This window comes from Pristis pectinata, chromosome 26, assembly GCF_009764475.1.
Source record: "Pristis pectinata isolate sPriPec2 chromosome 26, sPriPec2.1.pri, whole genome shotgun sequence".
NCBI classification, from domain to species: domain Eukaryota; kingdom Metazoa; phylum Chordata; class Chondrichthyes; order Rhinopristiformes; family Pristidae; genus Pristis; species Pristis pectinata.
This window is the reverse complement of record NC_067430.1, coordinates 10908154-10931024: the sequence shown is the minus strand read 5'-3', so window position 1 is coordinate 10931024 and position 22871 is coordinate 10908154. Positions and strand designations below refer to the sequence as shown.

At 44.4% G+C, this 22871-nt stretch overlaps 1 protein-coding gene across 1 annotated transcript in view; it reads left to right on the top strand.

Moving 5' to 3' along the window:
* Nucleotides 1-22871, top strand: part of trim62.1 (tripartite motif containing 62, tandem duplicate 1) — a 72144-nt gene that overhangs the window by 34781 nt on the left and 14492 nt on the right. The window contains exon 2 of the mRNA XM_052039359.1: nt 15093-15188. Coding sequence (XP_051895319.1) covers nt 15093-15188 — 96 coding nt within the window. The remainder of the gene's footprint in view (nt 1-15092; nt 15189-22871) is intronic.

The following is a 22871-nucleotide window of genomic DNA, read 5'->3' as shown; positions in this document are numbered from 1 at the left end:
GTAAAGGGGAAATGTCCAGTATAAAGAAGTGAGGAGGAGGGGTGAGGCAGGACATGGCAAGTGACAGATGGATCCAGATATGGAGGAGTTGATGGGCAAATGGAGCCAGATGGGGGAATAATGTGTTTTTGGAATGTAGGTGGAAACCAGAGGGGGGAGTCCCACGCAGTTCACCTGGGGAGCTTCCGTAACACCTGCTGCAGGCACTGCTTCTAACCTTGTTAGTCAGGTTTGCTGCCAGGAATACAGAAATTTGTTCTTACAAATTTTATTACATGTAAATTTAGTCTTTTCTACTTCTGAGAGCATTCCATTTGGTTCCTGTAAGTTAGGAGGAGGGGTGAGAATCAGTAAAGATAATTAACTTATGGGCTGTTATCTGTGTGTTGTGAGGGCAATTTAAGAATGGGGCCACCTTTTGGAGTAATCTTATTGCTTTCGCTGGCCTCTAGTAAATGAATGTAAAAGAAGTGGCTCCTTGCACAGAGCTCCCCATGCATTAACTCGATGTCTGACTGTTTTAACGTGGTGTTTTTATGTTGTGTGAATACATTGAAGGTGCCTTAATGATATGGGCAATGCAGCTCACATGAAGGATAGTACAAGGGGGAAAAAAAGCTGGAAAAAAGTCAAATCGAGTCTTAACAGAAACATTGGTATTCAAGAACTCCTGCAGTGTTTACATGATGTGAATCTAAAGCTGATGTTCTGATGAAAGATCTTCAACCTGAAATGTCAACTCTGTTTCTTTCTGCACAGATCTGTCTGAGTATCTCCAGCAACTGCTCTTAGTCAGAAGCTGAGTGAGTGCTGTGCCTCTTGGCCCATTCCTCTCTTTCCTCATAACCTGGCTTCTCCTTTTCTCGCAATAGGGTTTGCCATGTGCTTGGAGACAGTTCGTAGTGCTAGAAATATTAATCAAGGGTTTGGAGGGTTTTCTAAGCTGGTGCTTATTTTATTAGATGTGGGACTGGTCCACACTTTAAGTAACCTTTTGTAGGGAAAAAGATCGTGTTAATATTGGCCATGAAACTCTACAGGTGTGAATTTGCATGGGGTTAATAAATCAAGGTGCCACTTGGGATGTTTTATAGAGTCACACTGACTGCCAGATACCCTTCTAGTAATGGGGGAAAGAATTTCCGAAACTCCACCCTCAACTTCACTGCTCTACTTTAGCCCTCAAGTGTGAAGGCTGATCCAGGCAGTAATTTTTGTTTTTGGAAATGTCTTCTTCAGGAGTTGATGCAAGGAATGGAGCCAGAGCAATGTCACAGTAGGCCTTGCAGCCGCTGGTGTACCTGCCACAGTCTCCCAACACGCAGGCACCACTAAAACACTTGGCTCTGACATTGGCCTGGTGGATACCCTCCCCCATCAATGCTACATCAATAACTGTCAGAAATGCAAGGGTTCCACCAATCTGCAGTGAATGTAATGGTAGGATACTGGTAAGATCACAGTGGGTTTTGGGACAAGTTATTTTGTGAGTGAAGAAAGACCTATGATTTTTAAGTCCTATGGTGATTGTATTATTGCAGAGCTTGTGATGTTTTGATTGTACCTTGTGAAAGTGTGGTGCTCAGTAATATTTGACGTGATGCGCAGTTATTGTATCAGGACATGAGGATATAATCTGTCCCTCTATCTGTATAGCAGTGTACAAACTGTATACCTGCACTGACTTCCTGAGTATCTGACTTCTAATGCCGCACTCCAGCACCACACCTGTACTTAGCACTGCTCAACTATATTGCAGATTAACTGTGTGCAAAGCACTTGGCAGTCATTTTGGATGTTGAGAAATGTTTTGGATTGGAAAATTCTAAAATTTGGTGTCTGTAGCCCCTTAACAGATGCACCCACAATCAAAGCCAAGGTTTTGATTCCCAGCCTAAACAGCAATTAATCTTTAGAGTCAATACATTCAGCGTTTGCTTAGCATCAACTTGAATTTATAGCTTTAAAAACCCAGAGCTATGTTAGCACAAGAATAATACATTGTGCATTACACTCTGAGGTTTTCTCTAAAAGGCTGCATCTGATTTACCATGTGTAATGCCATGGCAAATTCACCAGCATCGATAGAGGGCACAAGTACAACTTGTTTCCCTTGCCTCTTATATTTTGAAGCACAAGTTGGCACACTTGCTCTACTATATATTAAATGAGCGAGTTGGGGACAATGAAGCATTTTGCAAATCTCTCCCAGAATAGTTTTCTCCTTCAGCTCATGTCTTTTGCATGACTTCCCCTCTCTCCCCACCACCCGCAACCTGCCCACTACATCCCTGCAAATACCCGGAGTAAAGTTGCCATCAAGGAGAGCAGATTTCAGGCAGGTTCTTGCTTTGACTGCAGTGACTTGGAACCATTTACCAGGTGTTCCCAAATGCTAGATATTGTTTTTTGTGCTGCAAGTGTGGGTGGAAACATTGTGAGAGGACTTGTGTTGGACAGAGTACCGTTCCCCGGTGCTTACTAAGCTGAGTCTTGTGGTCATATAGTTTAAATAACGGGAAGGCCAAATCCATTGTCTCTGATTCCCCTCCCAAAACAATTCTTCATCCACCAACTCCTTTCCTTTTCCTTTTCCAATCAACTGTCTCAAAGAGTTTCACAATTTTGGGTGTAAAATGGAACTATTGGGTTGGCTTTTATGCTTGGTATCCATGCCATCTACCTCCTGAATCTGTTTCCAGATTTGCCTCAGTACATGTCCTGAAATCCTCATTCATACCTTTTTTGTTACACCCAAACTTAACCTTCTAATATATTCCTGGCATTCTTCTACTCCAGTGTACGCACAAGGTCATCTTGACATCAGTGCCTGTGTCCCAGTTTGCACTAAGGCCTTTTATCAATTCCCAACCTTACATTTAAATACCTCCCTTGCCTCTCATACTCTCCTCCAGCTCCACGATACATGAAGATAGCTGCAGTCCTCCAATTCTGGACTCTAGTGCAGCCTTGAGTTTAATCACTTGACCACTGACACTATCTTCAGTTAGCTAGGCCCTAAGCTCTGGAATTCTCTGCAGGTCTGTCTCAGGATCACTTAACTCAAGATCTCATTATCATCTGTCTAAACATTGAGCGGGGAAAAAGAGAGTGCATTTCAGGCGTGTGGTAGAACTTATTTGCCTTTGATATCAAGGCAGGATTTGACTGAGTGTAGCCTTGTGGAGAGTTGATAAAACTTTAGTTAATAGGGACTTGAGGGGAAATTTCTCCATCAGCTGGAGTTACACGATGCACAGAAGGTGGCTGTGGTTGTTGGAACCCAAACAGCTCGACTCAGAATACCTCTGTGGATGTTCCTCAAGAAGTGAGGTCATACAAAGCAGCTTTGCTGTATCATCAAAGATTTGCCTTCCGTCTTAAGTCTGAAAAGGGGATGCACACTGATAACTGAAGATTCATTTGTAAATTTTCAGTCAATGCCTCCTTGTAGCAAGATCTAGAGAACATTTAGGAATGGGCTGATAGCTGTCAAATAACTTTGTGCCGTTAAATTACCAGGCAATGGCCATCTCCCACAACAGAGTCTGACCATCCTCCCCTTCTACTAGTGATGAACCTCCCACCAACAATATCTTGGAGGGTAATGATTAGCCATATACATACTATGGTTATAGTAGCAGGATAGAGGTTGGGTACACTGCAGCAAGTGATTTGTGCTCTGACTCCCTAAAGCATTTAAACCATCTTAACAAGTCAGTGTGATCGAATTCTCTCCACTAGCTTGGTTGACGTGCATCTCCAACAACACTGCTCCTTAAGGATGACAAGATTTATTCATGGCAAAGTAACTCTATTTGCACCCATTTGTCCATTTAAACATTTACTCCCTCTATTGCTGGCACAACATGGCTGCAGTGTGTATAATTTATTTATGATGAATTGTAACAGCAGGCAACCAGAAGCCCAGGCTCACTCCTGTGGACTGCATGCAGATGCTCTGAGAAGCAATCACCCAATCTGCTTTTGGGCTCTCTAATGTAGAGGAGGCTACATTGTGAACATCAAATGCAGTGCACTGGATTGGAAGACTGTTTTGGATCCTGGATAATGGGAAGGGAAGCGGGTGAAAGACCAGGTGTTGCACTTCCTACGGAAGCATGGGAAAATGCCACGAGGCAAAGACAGAAGAGCAGACCTGGGAGTTGCAAAGGGAGTGATCCCTTTAAAATGCTGATGGGAATGCATGTCTGGTGGTGGGATCCTTTTAGAGGTAGAGCAAATTGCTGTTCCGCTGTTACGTAATGAATTGCACTTGATTTCTCCAACGTGGAGACGGGCACGTTGTGAACACCAAACACTGGTTGGGTGATTTGCTTTGTGGAACATCACTTCACAGGAGTGACCCTGAGCTTCCTCCTGCCTACCACTTCAAGTCACCATCCCGATCCCACTCTGACCTATCGGTCTGTGGCCTCTTGCACTATTAGAATGAGCAAACTGGAGGAACAACACCTTGCCTTCCGTCTGGGCAGGATGCAGCCTTCAGGACTCCATATGAAACTCTCCAGCTTTGGGTAACTTGCTGCTTCTTTCTGTCAGAACTGGTGAGAATCAGAATCCAGATTTATTATCACTGACATATGACACGAAATTTGTTTTGTGGCAGCAGTACAGTGCAAAGACAAAAATCTATAAATTACAAAATTAAGTAAGTAGTGCAATAAAAACAGGAATAATGAGGTAGTGTTCGTGGATTGTTCAGAAATCTGATGGTGGAGGGGAAGAAGCTGTTCCTGATTCGTTAAGTTTGGGTCTTCAGGCTCCTGTACCTCTTCCTGACAGGAATAACGAGAAGGGGGCATGACCTGGATGGTGAAGGTCCTTAGTGATGGATGCCGCCTTGAGGCGCTGCCTCTTGAAGATGTCCTCGATGGTGGGGAGGGTTGTGCCCATGATGGAGCTGGCTGAGTCGACAGCTCTCTGCAGCCTTTTGCAATTCTGTGCATTGAAGGCTCCATATCAGGCTGTGATGCAACCAGTCAGAATGCTGTCCACCGTACATCTATGGAAATTTGCAAGTGACTCTGGTGACATACCAAATTTCCTCAAACTCCCAAAGAAGTAGAGCCGCTGGGATGCCTTCGTAATGGCATCAATGTGTTGGGCCCAGGATAGATCCTCTGAGATGTTGACGCCCAGGAACTTGAAGCTGCTCACCCTTACCACCACTGACCCCTCAATGAGGACTGGTGTGTGTTCTCCCGACTTCCCCTTCCTGAAGTCCACAATCAGTTCTCTGGTCTTGCTGACGTTAAGTGCAAGGTTGTTGTTGCAACACCACTCAACCAGCCGACCTATCTCACTCCTGTACGCCTCCTCATCGCCATCTGAGATCCTACCAACAACAGTGGTGTCATCGGCGAATTTATCAATGGTGTTTGCGCTGTGCTTAGCCAGACGTATCCATTAGCCATTTCCACATCTGAATTTTGGCTCAGATTTTTTTTTTCTCTTTGTTTCTTTTTTTTTGTATCATTGAGCCTGCTGGGCATGTCCCACAGCCTGACCACTAGTCACACAATGCACAGACAAGGAAGCTTAATCTGACCTTAACTGCTCCTCAACTACCTCGTCAGATCATCTGGACTCGTCTGATCAGAGATATTCCCTTTATTCTAACCCCTCCCCTTCCTTCACCTTCTACCTAAACTAACACACATTCTCTCTTTCCCAGTTACGATGAAAGGTCCCGTTAGCTATTTTCTTTTTCCCCCCACAGATGTTGCCTGACCTATTGAGTGTTTCTGCTTTTATCTAATTTCCAGAATCTGCAGTGTTCTTGATTTTTCAATTTGTGTTTTGTAAAGCTTGACTTCCATAGTCTTGAACCCTATGCCTCGATTTATAAATCCCTATATGCTTTTTTTTCTTTAAACCATTTTCTTAACCTGCCCTGTTGGTTTCAAAAGAACAATACACAGAGATCTCTCTATTCTTGTACTCTTTTAGAATGTGCCTTCTGATTTATATTGCCGCCTCCTGATTTTTCGTCTCAAAATGTAATAAGGAGATGGTTCGGCTATTTCTTGTTGGAGATGGTCATTCCTTGGCACAGTTATGGCCTGAATGTTACTTGCCAGTTAGCAGCTGTGCCCAACTTTTGCCTAGAAAATGTAATACTATGATTTACCAAGGCTTCTTCAATATCACCTCCCAATCCCATAACTCATTTGCCTGGAAGTATGTATCAGTCAATAAATGGAAATTCCATCTCCAGTAGGTCCCCCTCCAAAGTTATCACCACTATGACTTCAAGTCTTTTCCCAATTCTTGGGTGAAAATCGTGCACTGCCAAATTCACAGCACTGGGGGGAATCTTCAATTGCGTGCTTTGCAGTGGTTGAAGAGGGAGGTCACTATGACCACCTGGTGGGCAGCAATCACTGACCTTGCATTAATATCTATATCCTGGGAATAAGATGAGAAAAAGCCCCTGTTTTGCCACTGTGGGAGGAGGTGAGGAGGGAAGTTAGTGGTGTGCACTTGGACCTTGGAAGGAAGAAAATTAGCTGATCCATGCAGATTAGTAATAGAGGCCCTAGCCTCAATTAGCTGGCTTAATTGGTCCCAGCTGGATGGTGGTTGGCATGCTAAAATTGGCTCTGGCACTTCTAGGCTGGAAGGTAGAAAAATAAACACTGGTTCATGCTCCTGGTTGTAATCCAGTGTCCTCTGAGAGAATGTGCCGATTTATAAATGTCAGCTGAGGATCAGACCCATGAGCGAAAAGCCTGCTGTCTACCAGTGCTCTGGCTTGGATGAGTACTGCCTGAGATTTAAGTATCCTTGCAAAATGCTGGTTAGATCACAATTGGAGTATTGTGTGCAGTTCCGGTTGTCACACTACAGGAAGAATGTGGTTGTGCTGATCATAGGGCAGAGGGCAGAGGACATTCACCAGCATGTTGCCTGGACTGGAGGATTTTAGTTATGGGGAGACACTGGATAGGCTGGCCTTGTTTTCCCTGAAGTGATGGAAGCTGAGGGGTGACCTGATAGAGGTATATACAACGATAAGAGGCAAAGATAGGCGAGATAGTCAGGATCTTTCCCCTCTTGTAGGGGTATCAGAAATAAGAGGGCATGGGTTTAAATTTTGAGGAAGGAGTTTTAAAGGGGATTTGAGAAGTTTTTTTTATACAGAATGGTTGATATCTGGAACTCATTGGTAGAGGAGGTGGTAGAAACAAATTACTGCAATTAAGAAATACTTATACAGACATTTAAGTAGGCAAGGCATAGAGGATATGGACCTAGTGTGGGCAAAAAGGTGAACATGGATGTGGTGGATTGAAGGACCTGTTTCTGTTCTTGTACAACTGAGGTGATGTACTACAGAACTGTATCTGAACATAATGAAAATCATAGGGGGACTTTCAGATGAAAGGGTTTTTTTCTGGAAAAAAAAAGCGGGAGAAATTCCAATCATGCCTTACTCATAACCTGCGGAAAAAGACTGAGTGAGTGAATTTCCTCCTCAGACCCAGCTTGCACACCATAAGCAGGTGTTTGTTGCTCTGGAATAATTCTCTCATTGTGTGTTTGTGGAGGTGTACTGTTTAAGCAATGAGCTGAGTGAGCATTCAGCTGTGACCACTGTTTTAAAAGCATATAAAGCAGGGGTTGTTGCAGATTCCAAGAATTGGTCAGTAACTTTATTTTTGTAGGTGCTTCTCTCTTATGCTCACTCTCTCGCTCACTTTCTCTTTTGCTCGCTCTTTCTATTTCCCTTTTTTTTGTATCCTTTTTCTCTTTTCACTCTTGCTCTCTCTTGCTCTTTCTTATGCTCCATCTCTTTCTTTCTCTTGACTCTCTCTCGCGCTCTCGCTCTTGCTCTCTCCATATAATACATTTAACCAAGATATTAAACAGGGTTTGTGCTGTCTGTAATATGCTGGATGCATTTAGTGACAGTATTGTGATTTGGCTCAGACTATGTCCTTCTGTTGCAAGAGAGTCCATCTAATTGTTTTGTAACTCCAGTTCTTCTTTTACAATAACAACCTCAATTTGTAGAGCATCTTCAATATAATGAAAAGAATCCAAAGCCCATCATGAGTAACATCAAACAAAAAAAATGCTGCTGAGATTAAGTGAGATGACCAAAATGTTGGTTAAAAGGGTAGGTATTAAAGAGAATCTTTAAAGAGAGAGAGGTTTGGTGAGGGAATTCCAGAGCTTGGGCACCTGGCAGCTGAACCTGTCGCCACCAGTGCCAGAGTGCTTTAAATTCCATTTTGATCAAGAAACCAGTGTAGGCATTCAAGAGTGGATCAGATGACTGAGATAAGGAACAGAGAGGGATTTGAAAGCAAAAGTGAGAATTTTGAAACTGAGATGTTGCTTAAAGCTGCAGCCAGTGTGGTTAAGGGGGTCCAGAGGTGATGGTAAGTTAGACTCAGTGCGAGTTAGGCAGCAGAGGTTTGGATGGCCTCGAGTTCACAGAGAGCTGGTCTGTTTTGTAGTGTGTATCTAAAAGTAGTAATGACATGAATGAGGAATCTGGCCAAGCCCAGTAGTTATGAAGGTGGATTAGGTGGTCTTTGAAATGGAATGAATACAGGGTCCAAAACACAGTCAAATAAGACACCAAAGTTGCTAACAATATGGTTCATATTCAGAAGTTAGTGTCATAGAGTCATACAGCACAGAAACGGGCCCTTCAACCTATCATGTCCATGCCAGCCATAAGAGAACCCGTCTATTCTAATCCCATTCACCAGCACTTGGTCTGTAGCCTTCCATGCATTGGCGTCTGGATACTCAAATGTTCTGAGGGTACCTGCCTCCGCTCCACTCGGGCAGTGTGTTCCAGATTTCTACTATCGTCGAGTGGAAAGTTCTGCCTCAGACAACTAAATCTCTTGCCCCTTAACCTAAACCTAAGCTCTCCTAGTTTTAGAGACATCTGCTATGTGGAAATGTTTCTTTATCTACCCTACCTATGCCCTTCATAATTTTGTATATCTCAATCAGATCCCCTCTCGACCTTCTCCATGCCAAGGAAAACATACCCAGTCTGTCCAGGCATCAGGCTGGTGAATCCTCTGCAACCCTCTCCAGTGTAATCACATCATTCCTATAGTGACCAGAACTGTACACAGTGCTCCAGCTGTGGCCTCACCATTACTTTATAAAATTGTACTGTAACTTCTGTACTCTTGTATTCTGTATCCCAGCTAAAGAATCAATTATCATTTCAGGCTTTTTCACCATCTTATCTATCTATGCTGCCACCTTCAGAGATTCTTGGACTTGTACACAAGTCTCTCTGTTCCTTAGAAGTCCTTAAGGCTTTGCAATTCATTTTGTATGTCCTACCCTTATTAGTCTGCCCAAAGTGCATCACCTTGCATTTACCAGGATTAAATTCCATCTGCCATTGCTCTGCCTATTTTAGTAACTGCTCTGTGGCATACAACTGTCCTTGCTATCAACAACACCACCATTTTTTGTGCCTTCAGAGAACTTTAACAATCATGCCTCCCACATTCGTATCCAAATTGTTAATGTAGAAACAAAAATTAAGGGTCCCAGCACTGATCTCTATGGTACATTACTGGTCTTGGGCTTCCAATCTCAAAAACAATCCTCCACCATCACCCTCTGTCTCCTGTTTGAGCCCATTTGCCAACTTGGCCTGGATCCCATGGACCGTAGCCTTTTTGGACCAGTCTCCCATGTGGTACATTGGACTTCAGTTAAGCTTTTGACAGACTACATCGACCACACTGCCCTCATCAATATATTTTGTTACCCCTTTGAAAGGTTCACTCAGATTGGTCAGAAAGGATATACACCTTACACAACTATGCCGACTGTCCTTTGATTAATGCTCGCTTTTCTTTAAGCTCTGGTTAACTCTGCCCCTCTAGAAGTTCTTCCAATAACTTCTCTGTCACTGACATTAGACTCTCAAACCTGGTGTTTCCCTGCTACCCTTGAATAAAGATACCATATCCCCCAGTTATCTGGCACCTTGCCTGTGGCCAGTGATGATTTAAAATTCCGTTTGGGGGGGGGGGGGCCCAGCAGTCTCCTCCCTTACCTACCATGGCAGCCTGTGATACATCTTGTCAGGCTCTGGGAGAGCAGGGTGGAGTTTGTGGCTGGCGAATGGAATTTGTTGAGGGTCTGAAGAAGTGAAGGAAATCCTGCTCATCTGGTATTTGCTCTCAAGGAAGATCAACCTGGAACGTTAACTCATTCTCTCTCCACAGATGCTACGTGACCTGCTGGCAATCTCTTGCATTTTCTGTTCTTAATTTTGGATTTCCTGAACTTGCAGTTTTGATTCAGCATTTCAATTTTGGAAATGGTGATAGATAGAGGTGCTGGCCAGAGTTTCAAAGAGTTAATTCTTGTGTGTTTGTATAAACAAAGGGCTTAACACTTGCCTCTAGTATGAGGTTTTTTGGCTGTTCTTAGGTTTTTACCAACATCCTGGGTGGGGTGCCTCAGGCTTGTAATGAGAGTATGGTTCTTACTCGCTGTATTGGAAGCCTTTTAGCAGCTGGTAACCTACTGTATGGTCTAATCCTTTTGGACTTGCTTCCTGTTCTTAAGGGTCAAATAATTGTTGATGCATTAAGAAAAGATCAAAACTTAAATTTTATATGGAGTCTTTCACATCTCAAGTGTAATAATGTCATAACAAAGCAAACAGCCACTTGCGCACAGCAAGCTGCCACAAACACCAAGGTGATAATGGAAGTTGGAAATCTAGGTGCTGGAAATCTTAAACAAAAACACAGAATGCTGGACTTTGATCTAAAGTATTAACTCTGTTTCCCTTTCCACAATTGCTGTCTGACCTGCTGAGTGTTTGTAGCTTCTATAATGACTGGGTAACTTTTGGAAAGGTCAACTGAAGGATAAATGTCAATTAGGATTCTGGTGGGGATGGGGGGGTGGCGGGGGAGGTGGAACAACTCCCCTGCTCTTTCCAGATTGGTGTGGGACTCTCAGCACTAGAGCATAGCCTAGATTTTTGTGCTTGGGTCTGTAGAGAAGGCCTTGAACCTACCAGCTTCTGACTTGGAGGAGAGTGGTTCCAATGAGACTTCAGCTGGCACAAGAACTAGCCCTGTGTTTTGTCCAGAATGGAACCAATTCCTTGCAGAGCTACAAAGGTTGACTTTTTTTTCTAAATTCACCCTTTCAGAATGCTAAACATGTGGCCTTCCAGTGACGGCTCCTACCTTCTCGTGAGTAATGTGAGCCATTCGTGTGTGTATACTCCAACTGACTGACGAGCCGTTAGGGGCATGGCAAGGTGCTGTGAAGATGCTCGTCGGCATGACATCACCAGTTGTGGCTGCACTTTGCTCTGAGTTCCTATTGTGACATAGGGACCAAGAGCAGAATGCAGCCACTACTGGTGACACCACCATGCCAACCAGCATCTTCACAGCCACTTGCTGTCACCATAAGGCTTGCCGGTCAGTTGAAGTGCAGTGAGCCACCCAAACATGCTGTTCGAGGGTCTGCCTTTGAGAAACTCGGTAACAGATACAGCCCAAGACAAAATGGTTGGCATGGACATGACGGGCCGAAGAGCCCATTTCCATGCTGTGTACAACTCTACTGCGCTCCTCTCCTCACCCTTACCATCCAGGCACTCCTCTCCTTTTTCTCCACCCTCCCTTCCCCTCATGGGCACCCTCTCCTCTTCATCCATCTACTTCCACCCCCCCCCCCCACCAATACTGGCACTTGCCTCCTCTTCCCCTCTTTTATTTTCCCTCCCCCCCCCCCCCCCCCAAAACTACACACCCTCACTGGAACAAAAGCCAACACCAACACTCTCACCCTTCCCATTTTACGAAGGCGTTCTTCTCCTCTGCCACTTACACTTGGTTTCCACCTGATATTTAGTTTCTCTATGGCGTGTCTGTGTGTGTCTGTGTGTGTGCGTGCGTGCGTGCGTGTGTGTGTGTGTGTGAGATGCCACAAAACAAGCATTGGATTATTCAACACCATTCCATCCCCAGGAGCAGGAATACTATGGCAGAAGCCAGGAAGAGCAAGTCATAGCCAACTGTTCCAAAACTCAGACATCCACATTCCAGACACTGTCTGAAATAAACCAGGCAGTGAGCAGAGGGTGTGTACTGAACAGTAGAATAGAAAAGCCAATAAAGTACATTTGAAGTGCTACAGTGATATCCTTTCAAAAGTACTTTGTTGGCTTTAGAATCCTCCACATGTCATCAAAACCACTGCATAAAGGCAGAAAGAAGAGGCCATTTGGTCCATGCTAACTCTGCAAGACCAATCCCGCCAGCCTTATTCTCTGGCTTTGTCTCCATTGCCCTTCTTGGGTATCTACTTAATTCCCCTGAAGATTGACATTTGAATCTGTTTCTACCTTTTTCAGGCAGTAAATTTAGGATCATTAATTTTTTTTCTTCATATCGGTCTTTTTTTTGCCCTTAATTTTACTTTTTTTTTGTAAATTATTTTTCCATTCCTAATAAAATAAAATGGACTAGAGTGTCAATTCTGTCTAAACTGATGTTTGATGAGAACTGTTCACACTGGGGCAAGATTCTGCCTGTCGATCATGTGATAATCCTGCTGAAGGGGAAGTCCAACTGTCCTGGGTGGGAGGGGTCTCGCTCACTCTTAATCCCTTGATGATACTGCAGCTGCTTTGAAAGGATTTAATAGCTTCAATAGCCGTGGGGCAACTGAATAGCTGTGAGGCAATTCACAATTGTTAGTGCCAGTCAAATCCCACCTTGATCCTCAATGCGTGGAATAGATCAGGAACTGAGAGTGGATGGGAGTCCCAGTTAAGACCCTAAAAATGGGTGGCATGGTGGTGCGGCTGATAGAGCTGCTGCTTCACTGCTCCAGAGGCCTGGGTTCGATCCTGGCCTCTGGTGTTGTCTGTGTGGGTTTTGCATGTTCTCTCAGTGACTTGTGTGAGTTTCCTCTCTGGATGGTCTAATTTTCTCCCACGTACAAAAGATGTGCGGGTTGGTTGCTTTATTGCCCGCTCTATATTACCCCTGGTGTGAGTTGTAGAGTCTGGGGGGATTTATGGGATGATTGTAGGTTTAGTGTAAATGGGTGCTTAATGGTCAGTACTGACTGAGTGGGCTGACAGGCCTGTTCCTGTGTTTCATGATTCTGTAAAACAGAAAGGGGACTCCCTCTGCTGCCTTGGCTGAACCTAAATGATCCCTCATTATTTCTTCAAAGGACAGCAGGGAAACACTCCCATAGAGTCACAGGGAGACACAGCATGCAAATAGGCCCTTTTGGTCCACAGAGTTCATGCCAACCATCAACCACCAATTTGCACTAATCCTATGTTTTATGTTTTTTTTATTCTTTTCCTCCCTCCCTCCCTCCCTCCCTTCCTTCCTTCCTTCCTCCCACCCCTCTCCCTCCTCCTCCCCAAACACTAGGGGCAATTTACAGTGGACAATTAACCTACCAACCCACACATCTTTGGGATGTGGGAGGAAACTGGAGCACCTGGGGGTAACCATGCAGTTACAGGGAGAAAGTGCATACTCCACGCAGACAGGACCAGAGGTCAGGATTGAACCTGGGTCTCTGGCTTGGTGAGGTAGTTGTCCTTCCAAAAATAAAATCAAACATTTATCCCTCAACTGATGGTCCCCAAAACACATCATCCAGTTATTTAGCACTTTGCTGTTTGTGCTGTGTACAAATTGGCTGCCACACTTCTTGTGTTATTGGTCATACTGAGTTTATGGGCTCAGATCGTGAAATGATCTTTCATACTGATCTTTCACTAATTCTTTCCCACTGCTTGATACAAAATGAGGGTAAGTAATTTGTGAAGCCTTCTTTGCTCAAAGGCTTTGTAATTTAAGCACGCACCTTGTGTGTTCTTAGTCAAACGGCTTGGCTTTGTTGTGGCAGGACACAGTCTCGCTTATCTGGTCTCTGTGCTGTCTCGTGTTAAGCTGCCAGCACAGGATGTTTCTTGACATTTGGGGATGGGCAATAAATTCTTGTCAGTGGTACTCATATCTGGTGAGTGAATATGTTAGAAAATTAATTTTGGTTGGTACTTGTTCTGGAGCAGAGCAGTTGATTTATCAATAAGAACAATTCCTGGTGAATCAGTGTTACGTTCTTTCAGCTCCTGAGTGCTGAATTCTCTTTTCACCCTTTCAGCCGCCTCCCTCCTGCCTCTGGCTTCCTAGGTGTTTTGTGAGAGGGAAGATCCCTTTTTAATGCTTCCAGGCAAATGGCCTGCCAGCAATCCTGACATTCTTCCCTCGGCCTCCTGTACCACTCAGCAGTATTGGTTGACTTAAAATTCTCTTCTGCCTTCCCCACTGTAACAAAAAGCTTCTGATTGCAATTCGCTGCTGATTGTTGGGTGGCACAGAGGCACAGCTAGTAGTGTTGTTGCTGCCTCACAGCTTCAGCCAATCAGGTTTAGTCCTGACCTCCGGTGCTGTCTGTGTGAGGTTTGCATGTTCTCCCTGCGACCCTGTGTTTCCATATCCCAAAGACATACAGGTTGGTAGGTTATTGGCTGCTGTAAATTGTCCTTGGTGTAGAATTGGTTCCATTCTGAACTGATGGGATTGAACTCTGTTTTCAAATAGGGCTGGGCTTTTGTGCTGGCTAAACTCTGGAGGGCAGCGGTGGGGGGGGGGGGGGCGAGGGTGGAACTGATGGGAATGTAAGGAGAATAGTTTACAGAGAAAATTAGTTGGGGGAATGGGATTGGTCTGTGAGCTGGAGTAGGCCAGAAGGGTCAAAATTGCGTCCTATGTTACAAGGAATGTGGAATTATTGATTTTGATATTGTGTTTGCGTTCAAGCACACATCTCCATTCAGCTACTAAATTCGGGAATATTGTGTTTAAAAAGCTTTCTCTGTGACCTTCAGGAATTAACGGTACACTATTGAGTAGGATCATTTCTTCTGCTTTCGGTGTTTAGATTTCACTGATGGAGTTTGTGTGACAGGAGGAGAATGGACTCGTGACTCTTCAATAATTTGTTTTAATTTGCATGGTCAGAAACCTCCAACCCATATCAATCAGACTCGTTTTCTTTTTTAATTACAGAGGGAGTTGAAGGATCAGTATGAAGCTTTGCAGGACAGCGAGCTTGGACATAAACAGGCCCTTCAGCTTCTGAAACGCCAGCTCTCAGAGACAAAGGTAAGCCTTGAAGAATGCATTTTCCTTTCCAATTTTCTCCCATTCTCTCAAGGCTCCAGCTTTCTGCCGTGCCAGCACCACCATTCCAAGCACAACCATTCTCTGAATACGGCTGGCAATTTGTTGCAGAGTTTAGTCTGAACTCATTCCATCCAGAGGAGGAATATTTATTTATACAGCAATGTGTTATATGCTCAGGACATTGCAAAGCCTTTCACAAATCTTATTGATGCCCAGTCATTGCTGTCCTGTAGCAAATTTGGCAGCAAAATTGTACTCATAAAATCCTGCAAATAGCAATTGGACTAGGACCAGGAGTCATTCAGCCCCTTAGCATGCACTGCCATTAAATTGGATCATGGCTGATCTGCACTTCAACTATATTTACTGTCTTTTCCCTATTTCCTTTGGTACACTTGCCTAAAGAGTCATCTGTGACTCAGTTTCCTCTGAGCCAGATGTTTGTGTGTTGAAGTTCCCCTTCGGAGACTGAGTGTAAAATCTAGGCTGACTTTCCCAGTACGTCACTGAGTACTGTACTGCCAGGGGTGGCATCATGTCTTGGGTGCAACATTAAGTCAAGGTCCTGTCTGTTCTTTCAGAACATAAGATCTCCTGGCACTGTTTTGTTGTGCTATCTCTGGGATTTTGACTGCCATTTAACCCTCAATCAACTTCAAAAGGAAACTGGTGATCTGTTTGTTACCTGATTGTGGGCTCTTGTGCATTTCTTACATTGCAATGATAAGTACACTTCAGAAGTATTGTATTGTCCATATAATACTGGGATGTCCAGAGATTTGTGTGCTGGATTAATGCTAGTTTTTCAACAATTTATTAATCTGACCAATGGGTCTTATTTATTGTATTTCTGGTTGACTGATGAACATTGGCTAGGATGCTGAGCAAACTCCTTACTGCTGTCGTTGAATATTCTTTATGTGAAAAGAAAAACCTGGCTTAATTTCTCATCTGACGATCAATATGACATCCCTTCTTATTGAACCGGAGCATCAACTGAGATTGTGTTCAATTCCTTCAGCGGGGCTTGAGGCTCCAATTTTGCACTTTGAATTTTATCTCATTTGCTTGTTCTGGGGTGAAGCTTAAGATGAACAGAACTTCATCTGTAGTTCCCTGTGTTAATTGCACACAATAGTTACGGTGGTGTCTTGTGCTCTGCTTCTGCAATTTGGTTTCATAGGCTTCAAAGGATTTTGGAAGCAGCATACAATGCTTGGCCACTGCTTTATTGGCACAAACCCATCTGAAAATGTCTAACCCACTGTAAAGGGCAAGTGAACAGTCTCTCCTGCTCAACAGGACCAGGTTGGGAAATAGGCAGAAGAGGGAAGGACCCAAGTAGTTTTGATGTTCTGCCATAATCATCTTCAGAATTGATAACTAAACTGGCCACGTTCACTAACGTTCTTTTTGTAAGAAAGCTCTGCTTCGGCAGACTCTTTGGCTCTGTTGGTGAATACAGAGCAGATCCAGATCGTCTTGGAGTCTGCTCCTAGACCATACCAGGCTAGTTCGCCTTTGCTTGGATATTCCACAATTCCACAATTGACCTCTGCTTTACGGGCTGCAGGAGGACTTAACCAGGCTCTTTACATCCTACTGTGACCAAGTGGCTGTGTGTGTATGTAGCCAACCCTCCCTTTCTTTAGATTCACCCTTGAAGTTGGCTGAGGTTCTAGATGCCCCACTGAATCTCTGGAGGCAAACCATCAAGAGGTAGATCCTCCTTGAAAGAGTGAATAAAGCTACCGGGAAAATATTTAAATGTTGAGAAGGTTTTTTGATCAATTTTGCTCCAGTGAAAACATTATTATTTGAGCCTGTGCTTGGGTCCTAGTGCCTGATTGGTTCCCACACCAGATTTATTGTAGCCAAAGCTGATACATGTAAGGCACTTTGTGCATCTCCTCATAATATTATTTTCCATGAGCTGCACATTCTGAACCTGCTGCTCCCATCTGGCAAGAGGTCACTTCTTTATGCAAGATGATGTTAACTCAGTTTTACTCTCTGCACATTCTGACTGGCCTTCCGAGTATTTCCAGCATTCTCTGTTTTTATCATAGATTTCTTGTGTTTGTGTTTTGTATTGTGGCCATTCTCTATGGCTGGACCCAAACAAGCATGAGGAAGCCAGACCATGGGGAAAGGAGCTCAGAACCAAGCCCGGTCCTTTGCTGAGTTTGCCAGCAGATGTCACGGTCTAGCCAATAGAAATGGGAGTAGGAATATTACCTCATGTTCTTGCTGAAGATGCCAGAAATCTGAAAACGGGAAATGCTTAGCTAGCAAGCAAGGCAGCATCTGTGGAGGGACAAACAGAGTTGAATGTATCAGGACCACAAGCGGCTGCTTCTGATGAAAAATATCGATCTGAAATGTTAACCATTCTTGCACCATGGATCAAACGGCTGGAAAAACTCAGCAGGTTGGGCAGCATCTGTGGAAAGAGAAATTGTCAATGTTTCGGGTCTAGGACCCTTCCTCTGAACGGGGAATGAGAAAGCTGCAACACAGACACGAGAGACTGCTGATGCTGGAATCTGGAGCAACACATACAAAATGCTGGAGGAACTCAGCAGGTCAGGCAGGCACGGTAGTGTAGCAGTTAGCGTAACGCTATTACAGCGCCAGTGACCTGGGTTCAATTCCCTCCGCTGTCTGTAAGGAGCTTGTACGTTCTCCCCATGCCTGCGTGGGTTTCCTCTGGGTGCTCTGGTTTCCTCCCACATTCCAAAGACATACAGGTTAGGAAGTTGTGGACATGCCATGTTGGCGCTAGAAGCGTGGCGACACTTGTGGGCTGCCCCCAGAACATTCTATGCAAAAGGTGCATTTCACTGTGTGTTTTGATGTATATGTGACTAATAAAGATATCTTATCTATGGAGGGAAATAAACAGTCAACATTTCAGGTTGAGACCCTTCATCAGGACCAGCATTTTGCGTGTTGCTTGATGAGAGAGCTCCGAGTTGGTTTCCAGTAGGAGAGAAGATGGGGGAGGGACGTGTCGAACAAAGGAAGTGTGCAATAGTATAAGTCCAAATGGCTTCATGGAGACAGTTATCAGCATCATTGATTTGATTCTCACACCATGGTTGCTGTCTCACCTGCTGATTATTTTCGGCAGTTTTTCTTTTGACTTCATTCAAACTCCCTCAGTAGCTCGGGGGCAACTGTAGTGCCCTTGTTGGGATCTGTAAACACAGCACGGACCAGGAAGCAAATTTGGGATCTTTGTAGTCCGTGTGGCAACTGAACAACTTTTGCCTTCATCCCAGGCCGTAAGAACCTCTGGAACATTTGTGGTAAAAATCCCCTAATGAGTAACAGATGTTGTGCATAAAAAGCCTTAACATCAGCCAACAGCTGCCTTTTGTGGAGGTGGTCCGAAGGTAAGCAGACTAGTTAAAAGCACAGCTGTGTGTTAGTGAAGGTGCCCTCTGGGATTGGGGGTGGGGGTTAGTTTTAATGCCCAAAAATGGGTTTGGGAGGATAAAATATTAAAATACTCAAACAGGAGTTCACCCATCTGCTCCCAGTTGTGAGGTCATCGATGCACTCCCAGGGTGCAGGCTGATCACTGGAGTGTTTTTTAAAGAGGCTTTCTGTTTTCATTTTAAAAAGGCTTCTATTCTTAACTCGTGTTGGCTGTGTTTTCCCTGGCCTCGGGACACCCAGCTGGTTAAAGGAAAACTTCTCCTTAAGCCATTGCACTTACAGCATTGTTTGCCAGCCAAGAGAAGCAGCAGAAGGAGCACACCTGTACAACTCCACTCCTCCCGGAGATCGTCACTGACCTCCGATGTCCTCAGTGATGTCCAGTTTTACAGCACCATCTCCTCTGACACCCCCGACCTTCCTCACAATGCTCCCTGGGTGCCTGGAATGCGCTGCCAAGGGTGGTAACGGAGGCAAATATGGCAGAGGCATTTAAAAGGCTCTTAGATAAGCACACGAATGCAGAGAATGGAGGGATGTGGACGTTGTATAAAATATCTTTATCAGTCACATGTACATCGAAACACAGTGAAATGCATCTTTTGCTTAGTGTTCTGGGGGCAGCCCATAAGTGTCGCCACGCTTCCGGTGCCAACATAGCATGCTCACGACTTCCTAACCCATACGTCTTTGGAATGTGGGACGAAACCGGAGCACCCGGAGGAAACCCACGCAGACACGGGGAGAATGTACAAACTCCTTACAGACTGTGGCCGGAATTGAACTCTGGTCCCTGGCGCTGTAATGGCGTTACGCTAACTGCTACGCTACCATGCCTGCCCTTCTGTAAGCACAAGGGATTAGCTTAGTTAGGTGTTTTATTATTTCAGCACAACATCATGGGCCAAAGGACCTGTTCCTGTGCTGTACTGTTCTATACTCTAAGAAAATGTACTCTGTGGACTTAAAACTCTACAGTATTCTGGGAGTTTTGGGCTCAGATTGCTTCGCCCAGAAGCTTGGCTTGGTGAGTATTGAGGCTGAAATCTTTGGTCAGAAAGGCTATAACAAAGCAGTCTCACACAGAAAGTACTGTAAGAATCAGATGCCGTACAGCATGGAAATGGACCATTCGGCCCAACCTGTCCAAGTTGACCAGTGGGCACCCTCCTGTCTTAATTCTGTCACCCAGCACTTGGTCCTTGGCCCTCTATGCTTTAGCAATTTAAGTGCTCATCTAGATGCTTCTTAAATATGATCTAGCATCAACCATTCTCCCAGACAATGCATTCCAGGTGCGCTTCACTATCTGGGTGAAGAAGGTCCCCCTCAGATTCCCTATGAATATCTTTCCCCCTTATTCTAAGCCTATGTTCTCTAGTTTTATCTACCTCTGGAATGGGGAAAAGTTTCCTGCAATCTAACCTATCTATACCCGTCATAATTTTGTATACCTCAATCATGTCCCCTCCTAATCCTATCTGCTCCAGGGAAAGCAGACCTAGCTTCTCCAGTCTCTTCTCACAACTGAGCTGCACCATGCCAGGCAACATCCTGTTCAGAGTTCAGTTCAAAGGAACAAAGACTTCAGTTCAACAGGCGTGGCACATTGAATGGTGGAAGAGGTTTGAGGATCTGAGTGACCTCTTCCTGATCCAGTGTTTTCACTTTCTGCTGGTCAATACTTCATGAAAAAGCAGAACTAATTTAGCACTGTGGAATTATCACATGGACAAAAGGCTGACACAACCAGGTGTCAGGTATGTCCAATTCAAAATGTTTATTAGAGACACAAGAGACTGCAGATGCTGGAATCTGGAGCAACACAAAATACTGGAGGAACTCAGGCAGCATCTATGGAGGGAAATGGATGGTTGATGTTTTGGGTCAAGACCCTTCATCTGGACTGATGTCCAGATATAGATGCTGCCTGACCCAAAATATTTGTTAGTTGGACTGGGTATAATTGGATAACAAGAGCCGGTCGATATACCTGCACTGTTTTCACAGGAGGAGAACTAGCATATTGACAATGGGTTAATTTTCTAGAACTAAATTGTTTTGTGTATCTTTTTTCCTTTTTGTGGAGGGGGGGGGAGGAAATTCATGGGACGTAATTGTCTCTGGCAATGGTGGTGTTTATTGTCCATTCTAAATTGCCCCTGAACTGAGGCAATAAGGACTCAACTGCATTGATGGGTCTGGAATCGCACATAGACAGACCAGGAGAAGACATCAGATTTCCTTTTCCGAGGGATGTTAATGAAACAGGAAGTTTCTTTTTATAGCAATCTATTAGGTTCATGATCACCATTATTGATGCTGGCTTTTTATTCGACACTTATTTAATTACTTGATTTTCCCAGCTGCCATGGTGGGGTTTTAACTTGTGTCTCTGAATCAATAATCCAGACTGTTAAATACCGGTCCAGTAATTAAACCAGTGTGCTCGACTGCTTCATTCTTCAGTTTATTACCTACCTAACACACCTTTCCTTCCCTTGACCGTTGCCTCACTCCAGTGCCAGTCTTTGTGACTAAGTGTTAGTGGACTACCTGCAGTTGAGCCCAATCATTTTGTTCAGCCAAAGTCCCCAACAGCCACTGTCCATGGGGGACCAGTGCATCATGATCAGAGGCAGGATCCTGGATGATCTTTCCACGTTTCTCAGCCTAGGCGGATTATAGAACTCCTTAAAACACCAAGTGAAATTGGGTGCCTCAAAACGTATTGGGGATTAAAATCTGGATCTCCGGGTATGTGCATCTCATTTATATTTGTGATACAGAAGGCTATCCTTTGGCCCATTTGGTTCTATACTGGCTCCCAGCAGAGCAACCCCATTTGTCCCATTTCCCCCTCCTTATTCGTCTGTAGTCCTGTAACGTCGTCTCCCTCAAACGTGCCCACCAGCTCCCCTTTGTTTCTTTGGCCTTTTACTTACACTAAAGGGGAAATTGCAATGGCCAACTAACCTACAAGCACATCTTTTGGGAATGTGCAAGGAAACCCAGACAGTCAAAGAGCACGTGCAGACTCTGCAGAGACAGCACCCAAGGTCAGGATCGAATCAGCTAAGTCCGACACCACCAGGTTCAAGAACAGCTACTTCCCTTCAACCATTCGGTTCTTGAACCAACCTGCATAACCCTAATCACTACCTCGGTATAGCAGCACTATGACCACTTTGCACTACAATGGAGATTTTTTTGTTCTAATTGTTCTTTCTTGTAAAACAAAAATTGTATATAATTTGTTTTTCTTGTGAATATTGTGTATGTGATGCTGTGTGCCTGTAATGTTGCTGCAAGTAAGTATTTCATTGCAGTTGTGCATATGACAATAAACACAACTGACTTTTTTTTTCATTTTTGAATCCAGGTCCCTGGAGCTGTGAGGCAGCAGTGCTAACTGCTGCACCACACAGCCACCCTGATTCAGCTACCAGTGCTATTGGCAGGGTGGGGCCAAAGGCCTTGTGGTAATCCCTAAATGCATGCCCATGTGAGTGTGCCTACAATGTGCGTGGGTTTTAAGAGCCCCTGAAAATGCGGCCACATTTGAATCCTGCACACTGACCTGCTGGAAGCTGAACTATAAGATTCTTACACACAGCAGTTGAAATCTGAGCTGTTTACAAGTCACTGCAGTCTACCTTTTGCTGGGACAGACCCTGGAGCAGAAAATTGGATTGTTCACTCAGCTTAAAATAGTCAGGATTTGTTATTCCAGCTCAGCGTGTGAGTGCGCAATATCTTCACCATGGGTGGCCTCAGAATATCTGTTGCTTTGCTTGGCTGTCCTGCCATCTCACAGTGAGAGGCCTGCATGAGGTTGTTGCAGATGCCTCCAGCAACTTGTTGCTAGGATATTCTCAGGACCCCTTCAGATTCCCCACCCCAGCTGAGGGGGATGAATGACTTCCAACTGCACGGTGAAACACTTGGACCAGCCTTTAATCCACAACTGTGTGCATGGTGTAGTAATTAGGTCAGTTTGAATTGATTTTTAGCTTTAGCTTCTTTTAGTAATATCTTTTTCTTTTATGCAAAATAGATGCACATGTCCTTTCAGGACAGATAACATTTAGAATAGTGAGTTGGTAGAATTAGTGATCAAAGATAATGATTCCTCCCCCAACGGACACTTTCAATTATGACAGTCGGCTGTTCCCCCATATTGTTAGTCGTGGAGTTGATTACAGCTTTGACTTGTGT